Source organism: Alligator sinensis, unplaced genomic scaffold (assembly GCF_000455745.1).
Source record: "Alligator sinensis unplaced genomic scaffold, ASM45574v1 scaffold379_1, whole genome shotgun sequence".
In the NCBI taxonomy this organism is placed as follows: domain Eukaryota; kingdom Metazoa; phylum Chordata; order Crocodylia; family Alligatoridae; genus Alligator; species Alligator sinensis.
The window spans coordinates 2489567-2510294 of NW_005842001.1; the positions used below are offsets into that span (position 1 = coordinate 2489567).

The 20728-nt window shown below is 44.6% G+C and overlaps 1 protein-coding gene and 1 pseudogene across 11 annotated transcripts in view; both read left to right on the forward strand.

Annotated features, from left to right (window-relative positions):
* PLD1 (phospholipase D1) overlaps nt 1–20312 on the forward strand; it is a 144769-nt gene extending 124457 nt beyond the window's left edge. For 5 of the 11 annotated variants that reach the window (XM_025201771.1, XM_025201770.1, XM_025201773.1 and 2 more), the window contains 6 exons: nt 3195–3308; nt 6306–6355; nt 7415–7552; nt 10609–10762; nt 12464–12581; nt 13019–20312. In XM_025201771.1, the coding sequence (XP_025057556.1) occupies nt 3195–3308; nt 6306–6355; nt 7415–7552; nt 10609–10762; nt 12464–12581; nt 13019–13243 (799 nt within the window). In that variant the 3' untranslated portion in view covers nt 13244–20312. Of the gene's footprint in view, nt 1–3194; nt 3309–4338; nt 4811–4832; nt 4958–6305; nt 6356–7414; nt 7553–10121; nt 10574–10608; nt 10763–12463; nt 12582–13018 lie in introns of those variants that run through there. The other 6 variants (XM_006021722.3, XM_006021723.3, XM_025201774.1 and 3 more) reach the window with 5 other exon arrangements.
* On the forward strand, nt 8220–8265 carry LOC112549947 (annotated as a pseudogene).
* Nucleotides 20313–20728: the final 416 nt, after the last annotated feature.

The following is a 20728-nucleotide window of genomic DNA, read 5'->3' on the forward strand; positions in this document are numbered from 1 at the left end:
AGGGTAGGAAAAATACGCCCTCTAAAAATATCTGGAAAGGCAGAGAACATTTGAATTGTAATCAACTCAACTATTTTTTTGGCAACCTACTGTTGTTTTGGATTACAGAGACACCTCTAGAAATAAATCACAGCAGAAATTGGCTGGCCTTCAAGATAGGCATCTTCATGTCAGCAAAGAAAGGGCAAAAATGTGTTTAAAAAAAACAGTTGATTTAGCAAGTCATTAGTAATATAGGGTCAGATCATAGTTAAGGGTACTTCGAAATGAAGCTGTCTTTGTAAGTTATGATGTATGAGGCCAACTATTTGCCTTTCTAAATATTCAGGGAAGACCTGTATTTCAAGGCCTTTCAAAGTGCTCTGAGTATTCTATCCACTTCTTCTCCCCGGTGTTTTCTGCTGCTTGGAAACCACAGGTGGCAGGAAAAATTCTGAAACTGTAGATCTTATTTTGCTGTTAGGCTTATAATAATTTTACAGGGATGATGTGTGTTGTTTGCCATGTTCAGTAAGGCTGTGCTGTCAGTTTAAATCAAGGCCCTGAAATTCACTTATTACTATAACAGTAGACACAACATTCAGGATATTTACCCCATCTTTGCATTTCTAACACTTTAGTCCTAACTGGTTTTTATTCTATACCTGTTCTTGTGATTTTCAGTTCTTAGTGAGTTGCACATTCTGTGCATAAGTGTTTAAGCACATGTTCTAGCATTGAATGTGACCACAGAAGACTGAAGCAGGAAATACTTTTGACCCTTAACTCCCTTCAAAATGTAGTAAGAGTTTAGTGCAAAAAACTGTATGAGAGAGTCCATACACTGGTAACTAGTTAATACAATAGGGCTAAGTGCAGATATTCAATAAGCCTGAGCCTGAATTGATTTAATCTTTACAGGTTAGTCTAACCTGCATAGATTGAACAAGTGGATAGACATTCACTTTTGATTCAGGAAATGCAGGCACATACCTGCAGTGGCTCAGGCTAAAAGTTGGGGGGGGCTCAAGAGCAGCCCTCCCTTCCCTTCCACAGTGCTAAGCTGGGGGGGCATGGCCAGGCCCTAGCAGGCCGCTATGATTAGAGAGGGGTTTAAACCCCCACCCTGGCTTGCACAGTCTCCAGGTGAGCTGTGCTTGGAGGAGAAGGGGGAAGAAGCTCTTGACAGGCTTTTCTCCACTCGCTGCTCAAGGGGTGAGGAGTCTTGCCAGCCCCCAGCCCCTGGCTAGCTCTCTGAGGCAAAGGGAGGGGGAGGGGTTGGGGGAAGGAGGAGCTGCTTGTGTGGAGTGCACACATCTGTTGATGATACTGGATGAGCATTTCAATCTCCCTCTCCTTGATCTTCCTACTGTCTGCAGCTGTGGACAGGAAGTGAGTGGCACCAAAGCCTCTTTGAAGTGCCTCTGCTGTCTTGTTCTTTGGGGTATGAACAACCACTTCCCAAAGAATTAATGAGGGCAGTGTGAACTTGTTTGTTCCAGACAGATCTGCTGCCACCTTCTTATTATCCTGCTAGCTAGTGCTTCGTATTTGCCTAAATCTCAAACTGACAGCACTGACAGGTCCCATTCATTGCAAACCAGGTCATTTCTCACACCTCTCTCTGTCCCCTGTTGAACACTGGCAGATTATAGGACCAGGAAGCATAGAAACAATCACCAACATTAATCACTGCATACTGAAACTTCATTTTAATAAGGGTTTCAGGTTGGGAGATGCTTGCACTCTGATGGCTTTGAAGCAAGCCAGCAGAGAGCTTATCAGAACACAAAGCTTATCAGCCCATCAAGCGCTGCTTGTCGATTACAAAATAAAACAAAAGCATCTCTCATTAGTTCAAGCTCTTCATACCTGCAGGGTGTAGGCATTTGCAAGCCACTGGCTTCTTGCTCAGGAAAAAGAGAGGTAGAGCTGCAGCCCTGGCTGGCTGTCAGACATTTCCCAGCTGACCTGCTGATTAGTTCCAGAAAGCCCTAAGCAGACACTGTCCCGTCTGCCTCCATTCCAGGGAAGTTGGAGACACACACGCATAGACACCTCTCAGAATTAGCTAGCACTGGGCAGGTGGGGATGGCCGGATGCTGGCTGGCATCTGTACCATAGGAGAGGGATCCCTGCTTGAGCAGCAAGTGGTGAGGGGGGCAGGGGGAACGTGTGGCAGGAGCTCTGTGCCCCTGCCAGGCAGACCTGGCTGCAGTCCGCCACCCCCTTCTCAGCCAGCTGGAGCAGTGATGGAGCTCTGGCTAGGGAGGAGAGGGGCATAGCCAGCCCTGCTCTCTGCCCAGGGCTGAAAAGCATGCTGGGGCACACTAATTAACTTAAACCAGGAAGGGGTCTGGGACAGAAGTTCCATAAACCAGTTTGACCTCAGCCAGTTAAGTCTGATACTACATTCAACCAGGCTTATCTTAAACTAGTTTCAGCCATTTTAAAACTGGTTTATGTGCACTGAACTTTTGTTTGTTACAGCAGGGATGGGGAACATCCAGCGCATGGGCCAGATCCAGTTGGCCTGGGACTTCATTTCCCAGCTGCCCCTGCCCGCATGGCTTGTGCCAGTCTTCATGGAGAACCCAGCCTCAGCTGCGCTGGCAGCACATGCGGCAGAGCAGCGCAGTGGGCTGCTCCAGAGTTGCTGGGAAAGTCAGACGGGGGCAGCTTGCTCCGGAGCCAGGGCAAAGCTGCGATCTGTAGCCTACACAGTCCGGGCACAGGCACACTTGCAAGGGATCGCGGCTCTGCCCTGGCTCCTTGCAGCAGTGACAGCCTGTCTGGAACCAGGACAGAGCCACGATACCCTGCATGCATGCCCCTTCCTGGAGCGTGCAGGCTACAGCTCACGGCTCCGGAGCAAGCTGCCCCCGTCCCATGTTCCCAGCAGCTCCAGAGAAGCCCCCTGCGCTACTCTGCTGCACACGCTGCTGGCGCGGCTGAGGTCTCCATGGGGACCAGCACAAGCCATGCGGGCAGTGGCGGGGGGGGGAAGGGGGGCCCGGGTGGCCAACCAGCTGCCCAGAGGTTCCCCATTCCTGTGTTACAGATTTAAACAAGTTTCTGATTATTTAAACCAGTTTATGTGTAATTTCTGTCCTTAGCCTAGAAGCTTAGCCTTAGGAAGAACTGGAGCTAGTAAGTTATGTTGAAAAGAAGCTGCCTTTGCAACCCCAGGAAAATTATCGTTGTGTTTGTTGCAGGGAGAACAAGCGGTTCCGAGTATACGTGGTGATCCCGCTGCTGCCTGGATTCGAAGGAGATATTTTAACTGGAGGAGGGAATGCACTGCAGGCCATAATGCATTTCAACTACAGGTAATGCACATAGCTCACAGCAGGACAAGGCTGTGTGAGATCTTGACAGCGGTCTGTGTGGTTCTGATAATGCTGATAATTTTTGTATGTATTATGGTAGTGACCACAGACCCCAATCAGGATCAAGGCTTCCTTGTGCTGGGTGCTGTGTTAACGAATAAATAAAATGTAGAAAAGGATGAGAAAACCGTCTGTTTATACAATTTGCACTAAACTCTCAAAATGGTTTTGTATTGTTATTATCAGACTCTAAGATACTTAGTAAAATGCATGCTGCACCCATTATCCAACCTTAAGAGCCAGTTGAATTGTCACATGTGGCATTTTCTAGAAATGTGGGCAGCCAGTGTATTTAAAATTGGAAAGCAAGGCTTGCTGTCATCTTGGATCTTTGGAAGTGAGGCAGAATGTTAGTGCTGTCTGTTTTCTTACTTGCTATGCATAGCAGCTGGAATTAATAATAGTTTCAGCAGTTTTAATCAATACCTATGTTAGTGGATTATGGCAAAGGGAAAATTTAGTCAATAATAATGCCTTGTGCAGGTAAATATTTAAATATACATGGGCAACCTCACCATGACCTTACAGCTCTCTTCTGAATAACATTTCGATTGCATAAAAGAATGAATCAGTATATGATTAGCAGTTTTCTGTTAGAAGGCTCCCAAATAAGATTTTGTTTTTCCTTCAAGTGCATGGACCCAGGTTTTAATTATGCTTGAAATGTTCACCTTTCCTTCAGCAATTTGGATGCCATCACAGTGCATTTCACAATTTATGCATGGTTTTTCCTTGCTGCTTCTAGTATCCTTTTAGAAGCCTGACAATGTTTTTGTTTTTGACCTTTCTTGGAGGTTTAATAGAGTTAAAATTATGGGCAACTCTCTTTGTTCAGCAACAAATGAATGTAGCACCACATGCATTTGTTTGAGTTCCAACATCACAATAAATGTTCACTCTATTTGATGTGTATGTGACTTCCCTGGTGCACAACCAGCGGAAGGAGCCTAGAGTTTTATTGTTTCCTCAGCCACATCAGTTCCCGCATGGCTTTAGTTTGGGCGTTTCATTGGGCTTTGTCACCAGAAGCTGACAGGTGTCTTAGATCTGTGGATCAGCTGGAGATAAATGGACTCGGCTTTTGAACACAGCCACCTAAATCAGGCCCGTAAATATATGCATACATAACATTAATTTATTTTTGTGTGCTAGGCAGGAGGTCTTCACTGAAAACCCTCCCATAACTAAGGGGAAGGCATGGTACTTAGTTCATTCATTTTGCTGGAATTAAAGACTAAGGCAGTCCTCAGAGCTTCCAGCCTGATGCTCTGTGCTGCCTCAAGGGGAGTTTTCCATGGCAGGTACTTTGCTTTGAGGGGAAGCCAGTGGGAATCAAGCATGTAACTACCCTTTTTGCCTTTAGAAAGCCTCCCTCATTTACTTATTTATTTTTTAAACATGACTTATGCGTGCTCAGAGATCCAGGCTGACCTTAGGGCTTAATGCCCTTCTCTCCTGATCCAGACAAGAGAAGCATTCCCAGCTCAACCCTGGTGGAGAAAGGCTGAAGAGGAAGGAAGCAGTGACAATGGGCTGCTTCCCGTTCCTTGGGACCCCTTCCACAACTCTTGTGCACCAGAGGGATTAAGGTCTCTTCCCATCGTACCACAGGGCTGCAAACATTGTAGCCTCGCTCCATGGCCTGCTCCCTGTAATAGAGGACCTTCAGCCTTTAGTGTCCCAAAAGTCAACCTGTGCACCTAGCTCTAGATTGACAATATTCTGCAACTGGGGCTTTACAGAGCAGAAGGATCAAGGCAAGGAGTGGCCAGGGGCTGGGGCTGTGGGGCTAAGCCAGGCCAACCCGCTCACATTGCTGTGGGCTTGCACAGAGGGGCTGGGCTGGGCCGGGCCACAGGGACAGGGCCCTTTCCATCCAGCTGTGGCTCGGGCTGGGGCCACAGGGACTGTGTGCCTGGATTGCTCCCAGCTCCCCGCACCCGAGCCGAGCCGAGCCAGGCTGTCACATAGCTGCTGCGGCAGGCAGGGCTCTCCCCTCCTCCTCCTTCCCCTCCTCCTCCCCCACTGTGGGGCCGGGGGTGATTCTGTGCAGCGCTGCCTTAGAGATCAGGGCTGGGAGGGCACAGCGCTGGGCCCCACTGTGGGGTGGTGGGGGCAGAAACCAGCTGCAGGAAGCTCTTGGTGGCTTTTTTCACCGGCTATATAGAGTATAGCTGATGAAAAAAGCCACCGGCGGGGGGTCTCAGTTGTGGGCTCTGTGAGCAAACCCTCCACTTCTTAGATTGTGCTTGTCCCCCCCCCTTTCCACTCAGGCTACGGTGTCTGGCCGTACCCCGACTCCTTCTGAGGGTGGGGGGCACTCCAGAGCAGGGTTTTCCCATCTCCACTGCCTTCCCGGCCAGCCGGAGCAATGATAGGGGTCCAGCTAGGGAGGAGAGGGCTGGGGCCAGCCCTGCTCCGCTGGAGCAGACGGCACAGCCCAGAGCCACAAAGCATCTGGGATGCTGGGGGATTGACTTAACTTAAACCAGGAAGGGGTCTGGGACAGAAATTCCATAAACCAGTTTGACCTACATCAGTTAAATCTGATACTACATTCAACCAGGTTTATCTTAAACCAGTTTTGGCCATTTTGAAAGCGGTTTATGTGCACTGAACTTCTGTTCTGTTACAGGTTTTAACCAGTTTCTGATTACTTAAATCAGTTTATGTGTAACTTGTCCCTAGCCTATGTGTCCTACACATCTTAACATTTATTTAAGAAATTTATTCTGGAAATATCAGTTGGTCTAATAAAAGGTATCACTGAGGAACCAAGAGTTCTAGTTCTTTGTATGTCAGAATATAAATACACATTTTTATCATACTTACAGTGTAATTCGTACCTAATTTAGGTTGCTACTAACTTCACAAACCTATTTATATGTTGTTGCGTCAGAACACTTGTATTTTAATTTCTGCCTTAATTCTTTTCAGGACCATGTGCAGGGGAGATCGTTCTATTCTGGGGCAGTTGAAAACAGAAAGTAAGTGCTTTGTTTCCCTCCTGTTTGCTGTGTTAAGTGGTAGGACATGAAATTGTAATTGATGAGCTACAAAGCATAAATTAGCTCATCCAATTGCTGAATTGTATAAGCGTCAATAACTCAGAATACTGCAATGACGTCAAGAAAACCTTCAAGCACCTTCATCGTAAAGGAATCGTGCTAGCCAAACATCTGCATCTCTGCTGAAACAGAAACAGGCAGTAAGATTCAATCTGTGCCCTCCTCCTGGGCAAGAACCCTAGTGCATTTGTCACTGCTGTGGCACCATGGGTCCTATTGTTGGGTAGTGCAGTGCAAAGCTGGGGAATTAGGGGAGATGTGCAGCAGTCCGTGTAGTGTAGTAGCATAGGGGAGATCAGCTAGGAATTTCTGCATGTGGTCCCATCCCATCCCTGGAGCTTACTGAGTCCTGTGTCTGTTTGCTCTGGAGTCGGGTTTGTTTTTAGCTATGTTATTGTTTGGCACCCAGTGGAGATAAAACCATGTGGCTACCACAACATCTGTCACACATGCTTTCTCACAACCAATTTGCATATTTTAGTTTTTTGGATATAAACCAAAGGACCACAAAAAAACATGTACCAGAAATATACCTGGCAGACCTTATGCATAACTCATTATTAATCTCTTTGAGTAAATCTAAAGTATGGCTCATTTAAAATAGAATGCACTTTCCATAGTATATAATGCCAGAAAACCTGCTTCAGTTTCTTCCCAAGCTCAGCTAGAGAAAACAGCTGCCTAACCCAGAGATGCTCAAACATTAGCTTCTATTGGCATATAGCGATAGGCAGATTTTGGTCTTAATTGAGGGGTATCATGGATAGTCACTTAAGCTGTCTGAAGGGGTCAGAGGGACACAGAGAAACCATAACAAAGCCACGTCTATTTTTAAGAACTGTGTAAACTACCTTATTGTTTAAAAATGTTTTGAAAAGGAAGTGTGTTGTTTGTCCTTGGCTTCATATTATTAACAACTGTTTCTCTTTCCCCACCTGCTCTTCCTCCCTCCACCCCCATGCCGCCTTTATTCTGCAGTTGGGGGGGATAAGTGGATAAACTACATATCATTCTGTGGGCTTCGAACATACGCTGAATTAGAAGGAAAACTTGTCACCGAATTGATCTATGTTCACAGCAAATTGCTAATAGCCGATGACAACACTGTCATAATCGGTGAGTAAGTTAGGAGTAATTGCACTTCTTGATTAATCAGCCTTAAACCATGCCCGAAGATTTTCTGCTGTGTTTAAAATTCAGGTGGTTCTTTACTTGCTATGACAGCTTATCTTCCATTTTATTTGCTAACTCCTCCCTCTCCACCCCCACTCTCCCACCTAGTAATTCATTGGAATGGGAACTAAGTAAATTTGTTAATCAGTTAACAAAAAGGGAGGAAAGATCCTAAAGTCTGTTGATTAACTTATAAAGGAATTTTAGTCCTGAACTTTCCTGTGGCAGTTAAGTTTGTTCCTCAGCAGGGACCTCTGTCCATCTGTCCTACATCAAACTCTGCTAAATTTGTGAGACTTGTCATCTGCTCTTTAAAGAACAGAATGTGCTGCAAATCTTGGAAGATTTGAGCAATATGCACCAGTTATCAACTCCCCTCCCTAGGAACTGGGAAAATATGTTACAACCAGTAATAGATACGATACCATCTGTCTCTGTTACTACATGTATATTGTGAGACCATAAATTAAAACTTAATCCCATTGGCCATGATTTGTACAGCAGAATGCAATGGCAGAGTTTGAGCTAGATTTACCTGTTTCTTGCGGGGTAGAAAAGCCCTTTTCACTCCGCTAGATCAGTGTATAGTCTTGGCCCTGAAGTAATTTAATTCAGATCACATAAATCTTTCGCCTTTTACTAAAGATTTCCGTGGAGAGGAACAGTTAGGTCTTTAAAAAATAAATCAAAACAATATTAGCTTCCTTCAAAGTCATAGTTTGGGATGCAGCCTTAGCTTGAGACCAGCACAGGGTGGGTTCCACTACTTAGCCATCCTTTTGAGAATCCCACTGTTTCTCATATAAAGAAGAGCTAAAGTTTATAATACAGGACTGATTCTGCTGCACCCGCATTAGTGCTCTCTGGCTTGGTGATTTACCCAGTGTATATATGCAAGTCACAAAATCCCGTGGCAGAGGTGTGCAAGGAGGATGAGGAAGAGGACCTTTCTGCATTTTAGTCCTGATAGCTGAGTGGTTAGACCATTCACCTAGGAAGCAGGAGAGCCAGGTCCTAGGTCCCCTTACCCAAAGGAGTTTGAACCTACTATGAATCTCTCCAACTATGCCACAGCTTAGTCCCCTTTCCAAGCCGGCTCAAGATGGCTCATTGAGCAGCAAAGAGCAGGAGATATCTGGGGCTGGGAGGATCAGCACAAGCTAGAGAGCATGTTGCTTACTGAGATGACTGCTGCCCTGGACAGGAGCAGGTGTCAGGGTTCAAGCTAGAACCCTTCTCCTAATGAGACAGAAAGCTTCACACCGCATTGCACTGTATCCAAGGACTACTAAATGCAAGATACAGTAGTTCAACTTCAAAAGGAGCACTGGAGAGGGGCCTGGGTAATGCCTAACCCATGGTCAGGTAGTTAGGACAGGGTTAAAATGACAGTGATTAGCAGATTTGCATAGTTACAGGAGCATACAGACATAACAGCTGATGTGTTCTTCCCAGAAGCAGCTCCTTCTCCTCCTGTAAAGTAATTAAAAAAAGCACATTTGTCTGTAGCATTAGATATTTAACCCCACGAAGGGGGTTAAATACAGTGTTGGGCACCCGGCAGAAATTTCTGCTACTCCCTTCCAGTCCCATTCTGTAGCCAAATAATAGAATTTTCCTCTGTGGTCAAGTATGAACTGCACTCAGAACATTTTTTTTAAAAGGTGAAATGCTCTATATAGGGAAAGTTCACCTGATGGGAAAGGCATTTCTGATGTTTTTGTACAAGATGTTTTTATGCTCCTGCCACTGCAGATGGGAGAGAAAAAGAACAAATGTCCCTCTTGGTCAAAATGGTCAGTAAGTCCCTGCAGGGGGCGTTTTCATGGCATTAGCAATAATTGGTGATTTGCACACACAACTCTCCATACACAGAACAGAAAATGTGACTCCTGGGAGTTTTGGAAGCCTTACATACTAGTTGTTAGCCACTGGAGTCCTCCACTTCCCTTCATGCAGCATGACTCAGAAGTTATTGCTTTCTTCCTCAGAAAGGTGTTTTTCTTTTACCTTTTTAATTTTGACAGAAATATTCATTCTAAGTGGCCTCTGCTGTGAAACTTACTTAACACTGATTCTGCCTTAGTGTCGGGCTCAAATAAAAGTGAATTTTCCCCCCCTAGTTTTTTAATACAGTGGCAACAACCCACCAAATGCTATAAAACAAGCCAGTTTGTGTCATTTAACATATTAATACAGAGAGCATTAAATGGCTATCCTTTCATTGGCAAAATAGCTGGGGAATGCTTAGAAAACTTTTATTTTGGATTCAAAATAGACTTGTTTCATGCATTGCAGTTTATGAAACATGAGGCTGTTTTCCCCTTCAACCTGATCTCAGCTCTTTTTGGGTCTCTGACTCTTTTATCAGAAGTGCCTTTGAGGGAAGATCTGTTGTAACAAATCTTCATCTCAGAAAGTTCTGGTCCTTAGTAACCTCAGTTGTTTCGCTAACAAAAAATAAAATGGATAATGTTCACTTGGCATTAACATTGATCTTCTCCTATTTCAGGAATGAGCAGAAGTAATTAACCCTGCTCTCTCCCAGCTACTGCCCAGGATGAGATTGTTACCCTCCAACTCCCACTGTATTTTATCTCATGCACTAGCAGATCGGGGTCCACAGACTGTGGTGGGCTAATTCCACACAGCTGAGCTTGTCAAGTGCATTTATATATACAGGAAAGAAGGTGGCAGTAGGGACCACACAGTGGGATGGTAGAAGGTGGTCAGGCAGAAGAGTGGCAGCGAAAGGAAATGCACAGAAGAATGTGAGGTTGGAGAAAAGAGATGTAGTGACACCCCTACACGTACACACAAGCGTACACAGATCTTTCCCTCTAATCTCGGGACATCATGAAAAGACCAAAACCCTGCAAACAAGGAGCAGGCAAATCTCATGGGTGATAAGCAAAACTCTATTCAAGGAAGTTACATTTCTTGGGAAAGTGGGAATTTATCTATAGTGTTATAGTTGTTGTATTATTTTCCCGTTAAAGGCTCCGCTAACATCAATGACCGCAGCTTGCTGGGAAAGCGTGACAGTGAAATGGCTATTCTTGTGCAAGACACCGAAACTGTCCCCTCCATGATGGATGGAGAGGACTATCGAGCTGGAAAATTTGCTCAGTCACTCCGTCTCCGGTGCTTTCGGTATGACTGCTCGACTCCCCTGAGGACTCAGGGTGGTGGGGAGGGAGCATCTGGTTGAATGCTTGAGTAGCAGATTCACGATCATATGCAGTTGGGCCCCCTCCCAGCAGGTTGTGTGAATGCAGGGAAACAGCTCTGCTAATATAGAGGTATTGCATTCCTTGTTGATCCACAACAGGGAATATCTGTGCTGTTGTCCAGAAATGGTTTGAATTGTATTAGAAGTACAGCTTTACCCCTGCCACAAGGAGGTTCAAGGCCTTTAAAATCAAGGGAACCTATTTACCCAGTGGGTTTAAATTTATCCCAGCCTGGTCTTAATTTAGCCCAGAGTCTTTTTCTTAGGCAGAGTTATTTCTGGTGCAGTCCTCTCCTTGCAAACAGCTGTTTGAATTGCATATCTCTCTGCCTGGGCCCTTAAACTAAATAAAGTGACCATAATAATTTGAGGGAAATCTGGGATGGCGGGGTGCTGGAGGATGACAGTGCACATGCGTGAATGCATACGTACACACACACGTGCACGCACACCCCACGGCTCCCAGAAGCAGGGCCACGCATGCGTGCATCTGCACGGTCCTGCCCGCCAACTCCGCTGTGCAAGTGGCTCCACTTGCAGCCCAGCTGGGCTTGCTGGAGAAAATTGAAGCAAAAGTCCAAGATTGGCATGAGTCTGCCCACATGTGCCTGGCTCCTGAGTCAGTAGCTCGGCACGTGCAGGTGGGTTTGTGCCAATTCGGGACTTTTGCTTCAATTTTCTCCAAGATGGGGATGCTGAGACAGCCTCCAAAATCCAGGACTGTCCTGGCCAATCCAGGACATAGGGTCATCCTAAAACTAAAGGAAGTCACAGGCAAGACAGTAAGACTTAGCTCCACATGCTAACTCTGCACCGTATCAATTTAGGGGGGCAGGTTTTTCTATTGCATTGGGAACTAGTTCCATTAGAAATGCCCTGTGATCCACAGTACAGCTATTTTCTTGTTAGGATCTTTCTTCCATTTTCCTTCCAAACAGTTTTTAAACAGAATGAAGGGGACAGTAAGGCAGTTTTAAGTCTAACAGGCCACTCTGTATATGAAACAACATCAGGTGATAAGAGTACTTAGGAAATTTACTTTGGGAAACTTTATCTTTCTTCTTTGTATTTATGTATTGATTTTATTTTCCTCAGGAGAAGCAGTGTTCCAAGGGGTTAGAGCAATGGACTTGGAGATGGGGCTGCACCACGGACAGCCTGATCTTACAAGATGCTGAATCTGCTATCTGGGATACTGCACATACTCAGCTCCTGTAGCCAGTACAGAGTGGCCTTCTAACAGGATGATTTCAGTCCCTTCATGTTATTGGCTTTGGGAAAACTTGCTGGCAATTAAAAAGGCAGCCTTTCATTCTCTGATAGACAATATGACAGGATCTCTCTTAGGTTTGAACCATGGCAAGCACAGTGCAGCTGAGCACTGCAGTACACATGCAAATACAGATAATACTGCGGGTCTGTTATTAATTTCAATTTTTAGATGCTTTTCTAGGGTCACTTAATTTACTAAATGCACGTGGCATTTTCTTACCGTCGTGTTTTATTTTCCTTCAGAGAAAAAGATGATGATGAGAAACACATTCCTGTTCAGGGAGATCATCCATGGGCAGTTCTGTGTTGCCTTCAAATGGCATAAACTCATCTTTGTTTTATCTTTTCAGGGTTGTTCTTGGTTGCTCAACAAATCAAAATGTTGATCTCCTTGATCCTGTTTGCGACAGATTCTTCAAGGAGATGTGGGTTTCCACAGCTGCTCGCAATGCTACTATCTTCGACAAGGTGAAGTACATGGCTCCTTAAGTCTGTTGCCTTCCAGCTTCCTTGCTGCCAAGAGATGTAAACGAGAGCAGCAGCAATCTGACTTTGGGTTGCTTTTGATTTACACCTGCTTGTGTGAGAGATTCAGGGTCTGAATTAAATCTTCTGTTTGGCCATATACAGAGCTAGGTTCTCCAATAAAAGCAAACTTTCTAGATAGTTTCCAGCAACAATCAGGACATACCCTAGAGATTTCAATATGCAAGCTGTGGTCTGGGTGCCTCTTCCTTTCACATTGATCTCTGCACAAACTTTTAGGCTCCCCCAGCTGCAGTAGCTGATTCACTTATACTTGATGATAGCTTGTTTTTTTTTTTCCCACCCCCATCCCCATGAAGTGCATGTAGTGGTACTGAACTCCGCACTTACATGCCCCCTCTTCTTTCCACTTTCATCAGGTTTTCCGATGCCTTCCCAGTGATGAGGTGAACAATTTAGTCCAGCTCCGTGACTTCATCAACAGGCCAATATTAGCAAATGAAGATCCTGTGAAAGCAGCAGAAGAATTGAAAAAGATTCATGGATTTCTAGTCCAATTCCCTTTTCGTTTCCTGGAGGAAGAAAACTTGCTTCCTTCTGTTGGAACAAAAGAATCCATGGTGCCCATGGAGGTTTGGACTTAAGAAGAGGTAGACTGCTTTAGAGTTGAAAGCCTGGTTCCTTGGAGACGAGTTTGCACAGAGTCTGATTTCAAGAAGCTTTTTTTGCTGAGGTGGCCGCAGAGAAGGTCTCCACCAAGCTAATGTGCCTTTCATAAGGATTTTGGTGGAACAGTTTCAGACAAAATTACACTATCATGGGAGGAAAAAAAGAGTTGGAAACTCTGATTGATATACTCTATCCACTAAAAATAAGTTACTACTTAGCATATTCTAAGCACCTTACAGATGCAGGCCACTTGTTATGAAGGAAAAGAAATAGTAATATATAATACTACTACCAGTGCGCTCAGACATGTACCATAATCGTGATGTGGCTACGCAGGAGTTGTAGGCTCTTTGTATTTTCTGATTTTTTGTGACACAGTTTATTAGCTAGCTGGAGTAATCCTCTTCATCATCCCTGTTTTGTATTCCATCAAGACAATGCATACACCTCCATAATCAATGGGAAATGTTGCCTGATTCTGCTTTGGGCATTCCTAAGATCTTTGCTGGCTGAGTTTAAATGTTACATTTCTTACACAGAAAAAGACCGACCGTTTTCTGGTCATAATCAGTATTTTAGCCTTTTCCCCCACCCTGAGGGAGTACGTCTTTACTATGGGTACAGCAGTCAACATTCCCGATGCACACAGTGCAACACCATGTAGATCTTAGCAATGGGCAACCCCAGCTGAGCTTGAAGGGCTGGCAATTCCCGAGGGCTGGCAGTCTCCTGAATTATGTTCCTTGGGGTTTACAGACCTTAGGTGGATGAAACTTTTTTTTCTTATCATTTAAGATGTTTTTATTACATTTTATTCCCCAAGGGAGAATTGACTTTTTAACCAGAACCTTGGGCTGTGAACAGACGTAGCATTTCTCCTGGGGCAAAGTCTTTTGCCCTGGGATCCTACGCAGCTACACATGCACTGCCCTAGTCCGAGTCCCTCTGAAGTATGCGGCATACAATGTGCTAACACTTCTTTTACCTGGGACATTGTGGTGTGCGTCTGTAAGGTGATTGCGGGTCATTCCAGAGACAAGCCTGCCAGGCTGTGTGCTCTTGCTGGCCACGCGCTGGCAGAGGAGCAGCAATGCAGCTTAGAGCACCGTGCAAATCACTGCTACGACTGTTCTGCTCTGAGCCACGTCCTAGGACAATCAGGCCTGCATCAAAGAGAGAGGTATTTACAGCCCTACCTTTTTCTAGCTAACGAGAGCTTGGTGCTATGTATGAGGGAAAATACAATCCCAAAAGCTAGTCCGGCTAAACTGGGCTCCTCTTTTAGATCACAATGCTGTCTGTTAACACTGCATTCAATCCATGGAGCGTTCCTCCTACTTCCTTGCCCTCCAGCCAACCTCCAGTGAATGTGTCCAATATTTGTTGAGAGAAACCTGAAATTTCAAGTGAACCATGTTCAAGGTGGATAGAAGTTACTCATATTGAGATCACATGTCCATCTATACTCTGCCTTGGGGACCTACTCCACCATGGATCATCATTAGGGACCTACCAAAATTATAGTTTCGTGTTTTTTTGTAGAAAATGCAAAATTGGGGGTTTTCCATGAAAAACGGCAGGCTCTGCACTTTTGGCAGGCTCACTAAAAAAACCCTAAAATTTAAGCAGAGAAAAGGGCAGGGAGTCCTTCAGCCTTGGAGCACAAAGGGAGAAAAGGGGGTGAGAGGGAGCAAATGAGAGACTGAGCCTGTCACGTAGGCTTAGTACAGGTGCCAGTCTGGGGCCAGTCAGGGAAACAACAGGGTTTTGGTGCCGTCTTTTAAGCAGCCAAAGGCATGCTGCTTCAGTAACTTGCTGCCTGAGGAGCACTGTGTTGTGGTTTGGGGCCATTTGCCAATCTGCAGCGAGGGGCAGGGCCACTGGGGCCCCTCAGCCAATAAGAAGTGTGGGGGGACCCTGCCACAATAAGTCTGCAAAAATGGCACCCGGCACCACAATCAACCTGTGAAATTGTCCATCTGTCACTTCGATTTGGGTAGGTCCATAATCATCATGGTAATTAGCTGTCTCAGCCATGCAGAAGAATGATTCCATGTTATCTCAAGTACATTCTAAGACTCATTTGGCATAGTTAAACTTTTCTTTTGCTTTCAATTTTACTGTAAGCATTAGTACCTATCATAAGACATGCCAAATCCTGGAGTCTTCTGGGAGGAGAGGTTAAAACTGACCTCCCTGGGCACGTCTACATGAGATGTTTTATTGCGAAGCTGACTAACTAGCTCCGCAGTAAAGCATCACTGTCTACACATGTGGCGCTATTAGGCCAGAGTAACCGAATTAACTCTGCTCTAGTATAGTAGTGCCCGACACAAGTCCTGTGCTACAGCAGTGTTACTAATATGTGTAGATGCTGGTGGGGCTGGCTGGAGCATGAGGGTGCTACAGTTGGGGGCTGCCTGCTAGCTTGCCCCCCACTGTAGCACCTATGAACGACGCGTGTCCCCGGATGCTGGGGGGGCACGGCAACCGCCCACAGGCGGCGGCAATGGCAATGGTTGGGGCATGGCAGCAGTGAGCAGAGAGTTCCCATAGGTGGCTACGGCAGTGGCGGCAGCAGGGAGGTCGGGGGTGGCGAGTGCCGACCGGTGGTTGGCAACCACCCACAGATGCTACCAGTAGTGTTGGCAGTGGCCAATGGCTATTGGGAACTACCTGCAGATGCCGCTGGCAGCGTTGGCAGTGAGGATGGGGGGTAGTGAGCGGCAGCCGTTCTGTCAGGGGGTCCACCACCAATCTCAGGGGGTGCACATGCACGCACATGCATATGCACCCACATGTCAGTAGGTAGGTATCTCACCTATGTGCCCTAGCCAGCCCCTCTGCAGCATGTTGGGCCATGTCAGGCCCCCACAAACTGTGCCGGAGTTTATTGCTCCACCTTAATTTCACATGTAGACCTGCCCTCTGAAGACACAATTTTTCAGTCAGTGGAAGTGTGCTTATTCCGTCAGGGTCCAAGCATAACCTTTAATTCTAGTCCTATAAAATCCTTCCCTGTCTTTACTCAAAAGACATCACATATGTCCATTACTATGGTTCCCTTTGGTAAAGCATCCATACTGTTATTTGTCTTCTTTGAATGTTGACAGGTTCTAATGTAGTCTTACTGTTTTTTAGTTCTAGATAAACTTGTGGCACCATTTGACAGATCCACCTCAGACGCAGTTGGCACCATGTCCTACATTTAAGCCGATTGCATTATATATCTTAAGAAATGTAATTAGGCATAGAGTAATTTTGCACACTACATCACCTTAATAAGTTGCAAACACTAACATTCCTCAAGGGCAATGGAAGTTTCAGCTAGTTGCTACAGTTTCTATTATTTCATGTTCATATTTTATAGATGCAATTAATTAGTGGTAATATTGGGAATCACGCTCATTCTTTATATTCAGTGAGCTGGCAGTCTGCTTAATCCGTCAGAAGTGCAGGTACAGCACTTTATTAAAACAAAATCTGTAATGGGTCCATAGGAGTATGTTATTTTTACCTGCAGCTTGTAGATAGCTAGATTCCATCAAAATTTGAGAGTGCTGTTATTTATAATCTCTGCCATACCATGCAAGAGCCAGGCCTCCCTCACCATTTCCTGTGCCAACACAGTGCAAGAGCAGATGACTTGCATTGCAAGCAAAACAAAAGTATCTCGGGATGCGGCGGCAGGCCAGAAGGAGCGCTGTTCTGAGAAACACTGCCCGCTCATAACCTAGAAGTCATGTAGCTGAATTACTGTAGCACTGCGCTCAGGCTCTGTGAAGAGACAGAGTTTACTGAAGCTAGCATATGCAGAATAGGTGTGGCAGGTCTCAGCACTGCGCTGCTTTGAGCTGTACAGCCGTACCCATCACGTTTCAGTTTAGCGGTGGCCCAGAGCTTTTGATTTCTTCCAGCATTTTTAGGCACTTTTACGTTGAGCAAAATTTTTAAAGTAAAGCAATTGTAGCCTGTCAAACAATCATATTAAACCACACATATAGAAAGTCATTCTTGAAAAAGGCCAAACCCCCAAGATTGTGGTGACCCACACCCCAGGGTAGCCAAGCAGATCATAATCTTTCGTCTAATTTTATGACATCTCCCAAAGTTATTTTCCTTTCTGAATAAAGGCACAGTGATAGCAGTGATCTTAAAAAGAAGAAGGAAGTCCAGACAGAAAACTGCCATTTGCATTCACTGGGGTTTGATGCCTCTTGCAACCCAGCAGTGTTTCAGCTGGGTCATGCAAATATGACTCTGGCCTCTTACTGCCTCATGCTCCCATTTAGCAAGGTGCTCAGCACAGACAAACCCCCATGCCCACAGTAAGGCTCTTCTTGAAGGCAGGGGTCCCCACACTTTGAACAGACAACCTTACTGGGTCACCCAATAGTATGCAGCTCCCTAATATTCAAAAGAGAGTGTATTCTGCTCTGTAGGACCTGCAAACGTTATTGTTCTCTACATCCATTACTTGTTCACAGTTGCAGCAATCATAAAAGGCCTTTTTGTGACTGTCTGATAACTGGACTTTTCTTCTGCACAGTATGAAGCCACAATGTGGGTGATGTTCAGCACCTTAAAAGGAGTCATCACTGCACATAAACAATCACTACTGTCTAGTCCTTCAGACATCTGTGGCTTTCCCTTTTCTTATAACACACTTGCAAATATACTGTTTTACAAGCAGCGATGTCATTTTTAAGTGCTAGCAGATCTTGAAACATGCAACCTGGTTTTCGTGGCTTTTAGTTTGTAAAAATTGTAAGAAAAAAGAGAAATTTCTTCCATGCTCAGACTTTATATTCCACTACTCAACCTGCATGGGTAGTTTGTTAATGGTGGGTATTCCTAAGCAGGTACCAGTATGAGGCATCACTATTGCTCCTTACCATGTGTTTATATATTTTTAAATAACGGGGTGTTTTAATATAGAGTTTGATATAGAGAGTCTGGATTAGACTTGCTTAGGATAGAAAACAGTGCATGGTTAAAAAAAACCTGAATTAATAATTTTCATAATTTTTTCAAGCATTTTATCATTAAAATAATTTGTACAAACAACAGCCCTCCACTGTCGTATGAGAGAACTGGGTTTAGCTTTTGGATTTGCCCAGGTGTGCTCATGGGCAAAACAAATCACACAGCACATGTCAGGGCAGACTCCTGTTTCCACTAAAGGAGTTTCCATGGGCTGTCATCGAAGCAGGGTCCCTAGATTCATAGATTGTAAAGCCAGAAGGGACCTTGGAAGATCATCGGGTCCAACCCCCTAGTGCTTGGGAAGGATTTGACTGTTGTTACTCAACAGTCCCTCTTTTTTACACCAGTGTAAAAAGTTGAGAAGGGACCCCAGTAACACTTCAGCTAAGGCCAAGCTTAGAAACCGTTGTTTAAAAATGTTGGTCTAACAGGGGCAGATTTTTATGACATTTTCGTATCAGTAAATGCCCCAATGTAGATACAGATATTCCAGCATAATGGTGCTTTTGCCATTAGGGCTTGTTGTGTTCAGGGAACTGGCATCAGCTCTGCCAGCAAAAGTACGTTACACTGGAAGAGTTCTCTGGTGTATCTGGAGCTATTCTGCCAGCCCTTTAATAGCATATAAAGGTTATGAAGCGGGGTGGCTGGAGGAACAAGGTGAAATGCAAGAGCAAGTACAAACAGGAGGGGCTCTTAAGTTGGAACAAATGTGCATGAACTCTTGGCATCTGACTCAGGAGGGTTGGTAGGGAATGGTATGAGTGACTGTGGGAAGGGTTGGTGAGTGTTTTAGTGTGTTGGCACCAGAGTAGGAGCTGCCGATCTGTGTGTTTCCTTTAGCAGCTTTCAAGGCACTTGTCAATTTTTTTATATTAACTTCATTCACATTTTAGACCCTGATCTTGCTGCCTTCCTTACCTTGTCCCATTGATGTCAGTAGGAGTTTGCTTAAGCAAAGACCTCACGGTTGGGTAGTATTTTATTGTCTCTTTATTCCAATGGTTGAGTTATTGTCCTTTCAAGAAGACATGTCTGAAACAATCAAAGCTGGCATGACTTTGGTATTGTAATAGGAAGGGGGCGGTATATGCAGTTGTGTAGTTATTACAATAGCATGTATATTTTAAAGCATATGGTGACCCAGATAGGCCAAACAAAAACAAGTTTGGATGAAACTTCAAATTAATTAATTTTGTTGTATTTTCCTTGCTGGCCAGAGTCAAGTCCTTGGCTGATTTAAATTGGCAGAGCTCCATCAACCTCAGTGGAGTCTCACCATTTCACACCATCCTAGGATCAGGCCTAAAGTGCACACTGTTGTCTGATCAGAGCAGAGCAAGAGCCTGTGCAGAGCTACATGATAGAGTTAATGCAGCACATGCTGGACTAGTCACCAGCCCTGATTCTGACTTTACAGCACTGTCAAACCTGGTAGCTAATCAGAAGGAGAGGTGCCTCATGCCCAGACTGAGCTCGGTGGAAATGAGAACCTAGCAAAATTGAGGCCTAAAACAGGAGTGTTAACTCTGCTGCAACAAATGAAGTTTCACAATGTAAAACCTATGTAAATTAGATCAGAATTAGCCCTGCACTGCCAGCTCATGACTGTTTGCAATGGCCTTTCTTTTGCTTGCTTTTCTTTTGTATTTTCAAGAAGTTGTGGTCAGTCCATTTTAACCTACCAGTACTGTTTTGTAAAATACTGTAGATGTTGTGACTAATTCTTACTTGCCTGGCTCTATCCTGAGATGTGGGAAATGAGATCGTGTTTAAAGTCACAGATCAAGAAACAGTCGCTTAAGTTTCTTGTACCTGATCTAATTGACAAAACAAGAGCTTCCATAATATTTGTATTTCAGATATTGTACAAGAGTTGCTGTAAATCTAAATCTCTGTACTTCTCTCCTTTAGACTGATAAAATTGTGAACACTGTGAATATTCCTTCTGTGAAGGCTTTTGAATTGACAGTTTTGTATTCCTGTTTCTGCTAATGACTGCTTTTTTTCTCTGTCTATGACTATTTGGTAAATAAATATGTATTAATCAACTGAAAATGTAACTAAATATAATGTGTCAGAAACCTTTGAGCTATGACTACTGCTGTCTAAAATGTTTTAGGAATTGTGATAATTTTACCAATCGTGGAGCAAATTGTGCTCTTGTATGGCATCAAGAACATTTAAGGTAAACAGAATAACACAGCTGTATGTCGGGCAGCCCAAGATAAAATTAATATTAGGATAAGGGGAGGACTAACTTGTCTGTGGTCAGTGCAACCTCATGTCTACACTCAGATCAGGCTCCAAATGTATTTTTTTTATGAAAAGCTTTTGCATCCTATAGAAATATTTCTATCACTATGAGTTTCAATCAAGTTTCTCAACTGACATATCATGACCTCCAAGAAGAGGGGAGTGTCGTGAAAGATAATGTGGGGGGGGCAAAAAGTATTAAGAATTTTAGCTAAAGA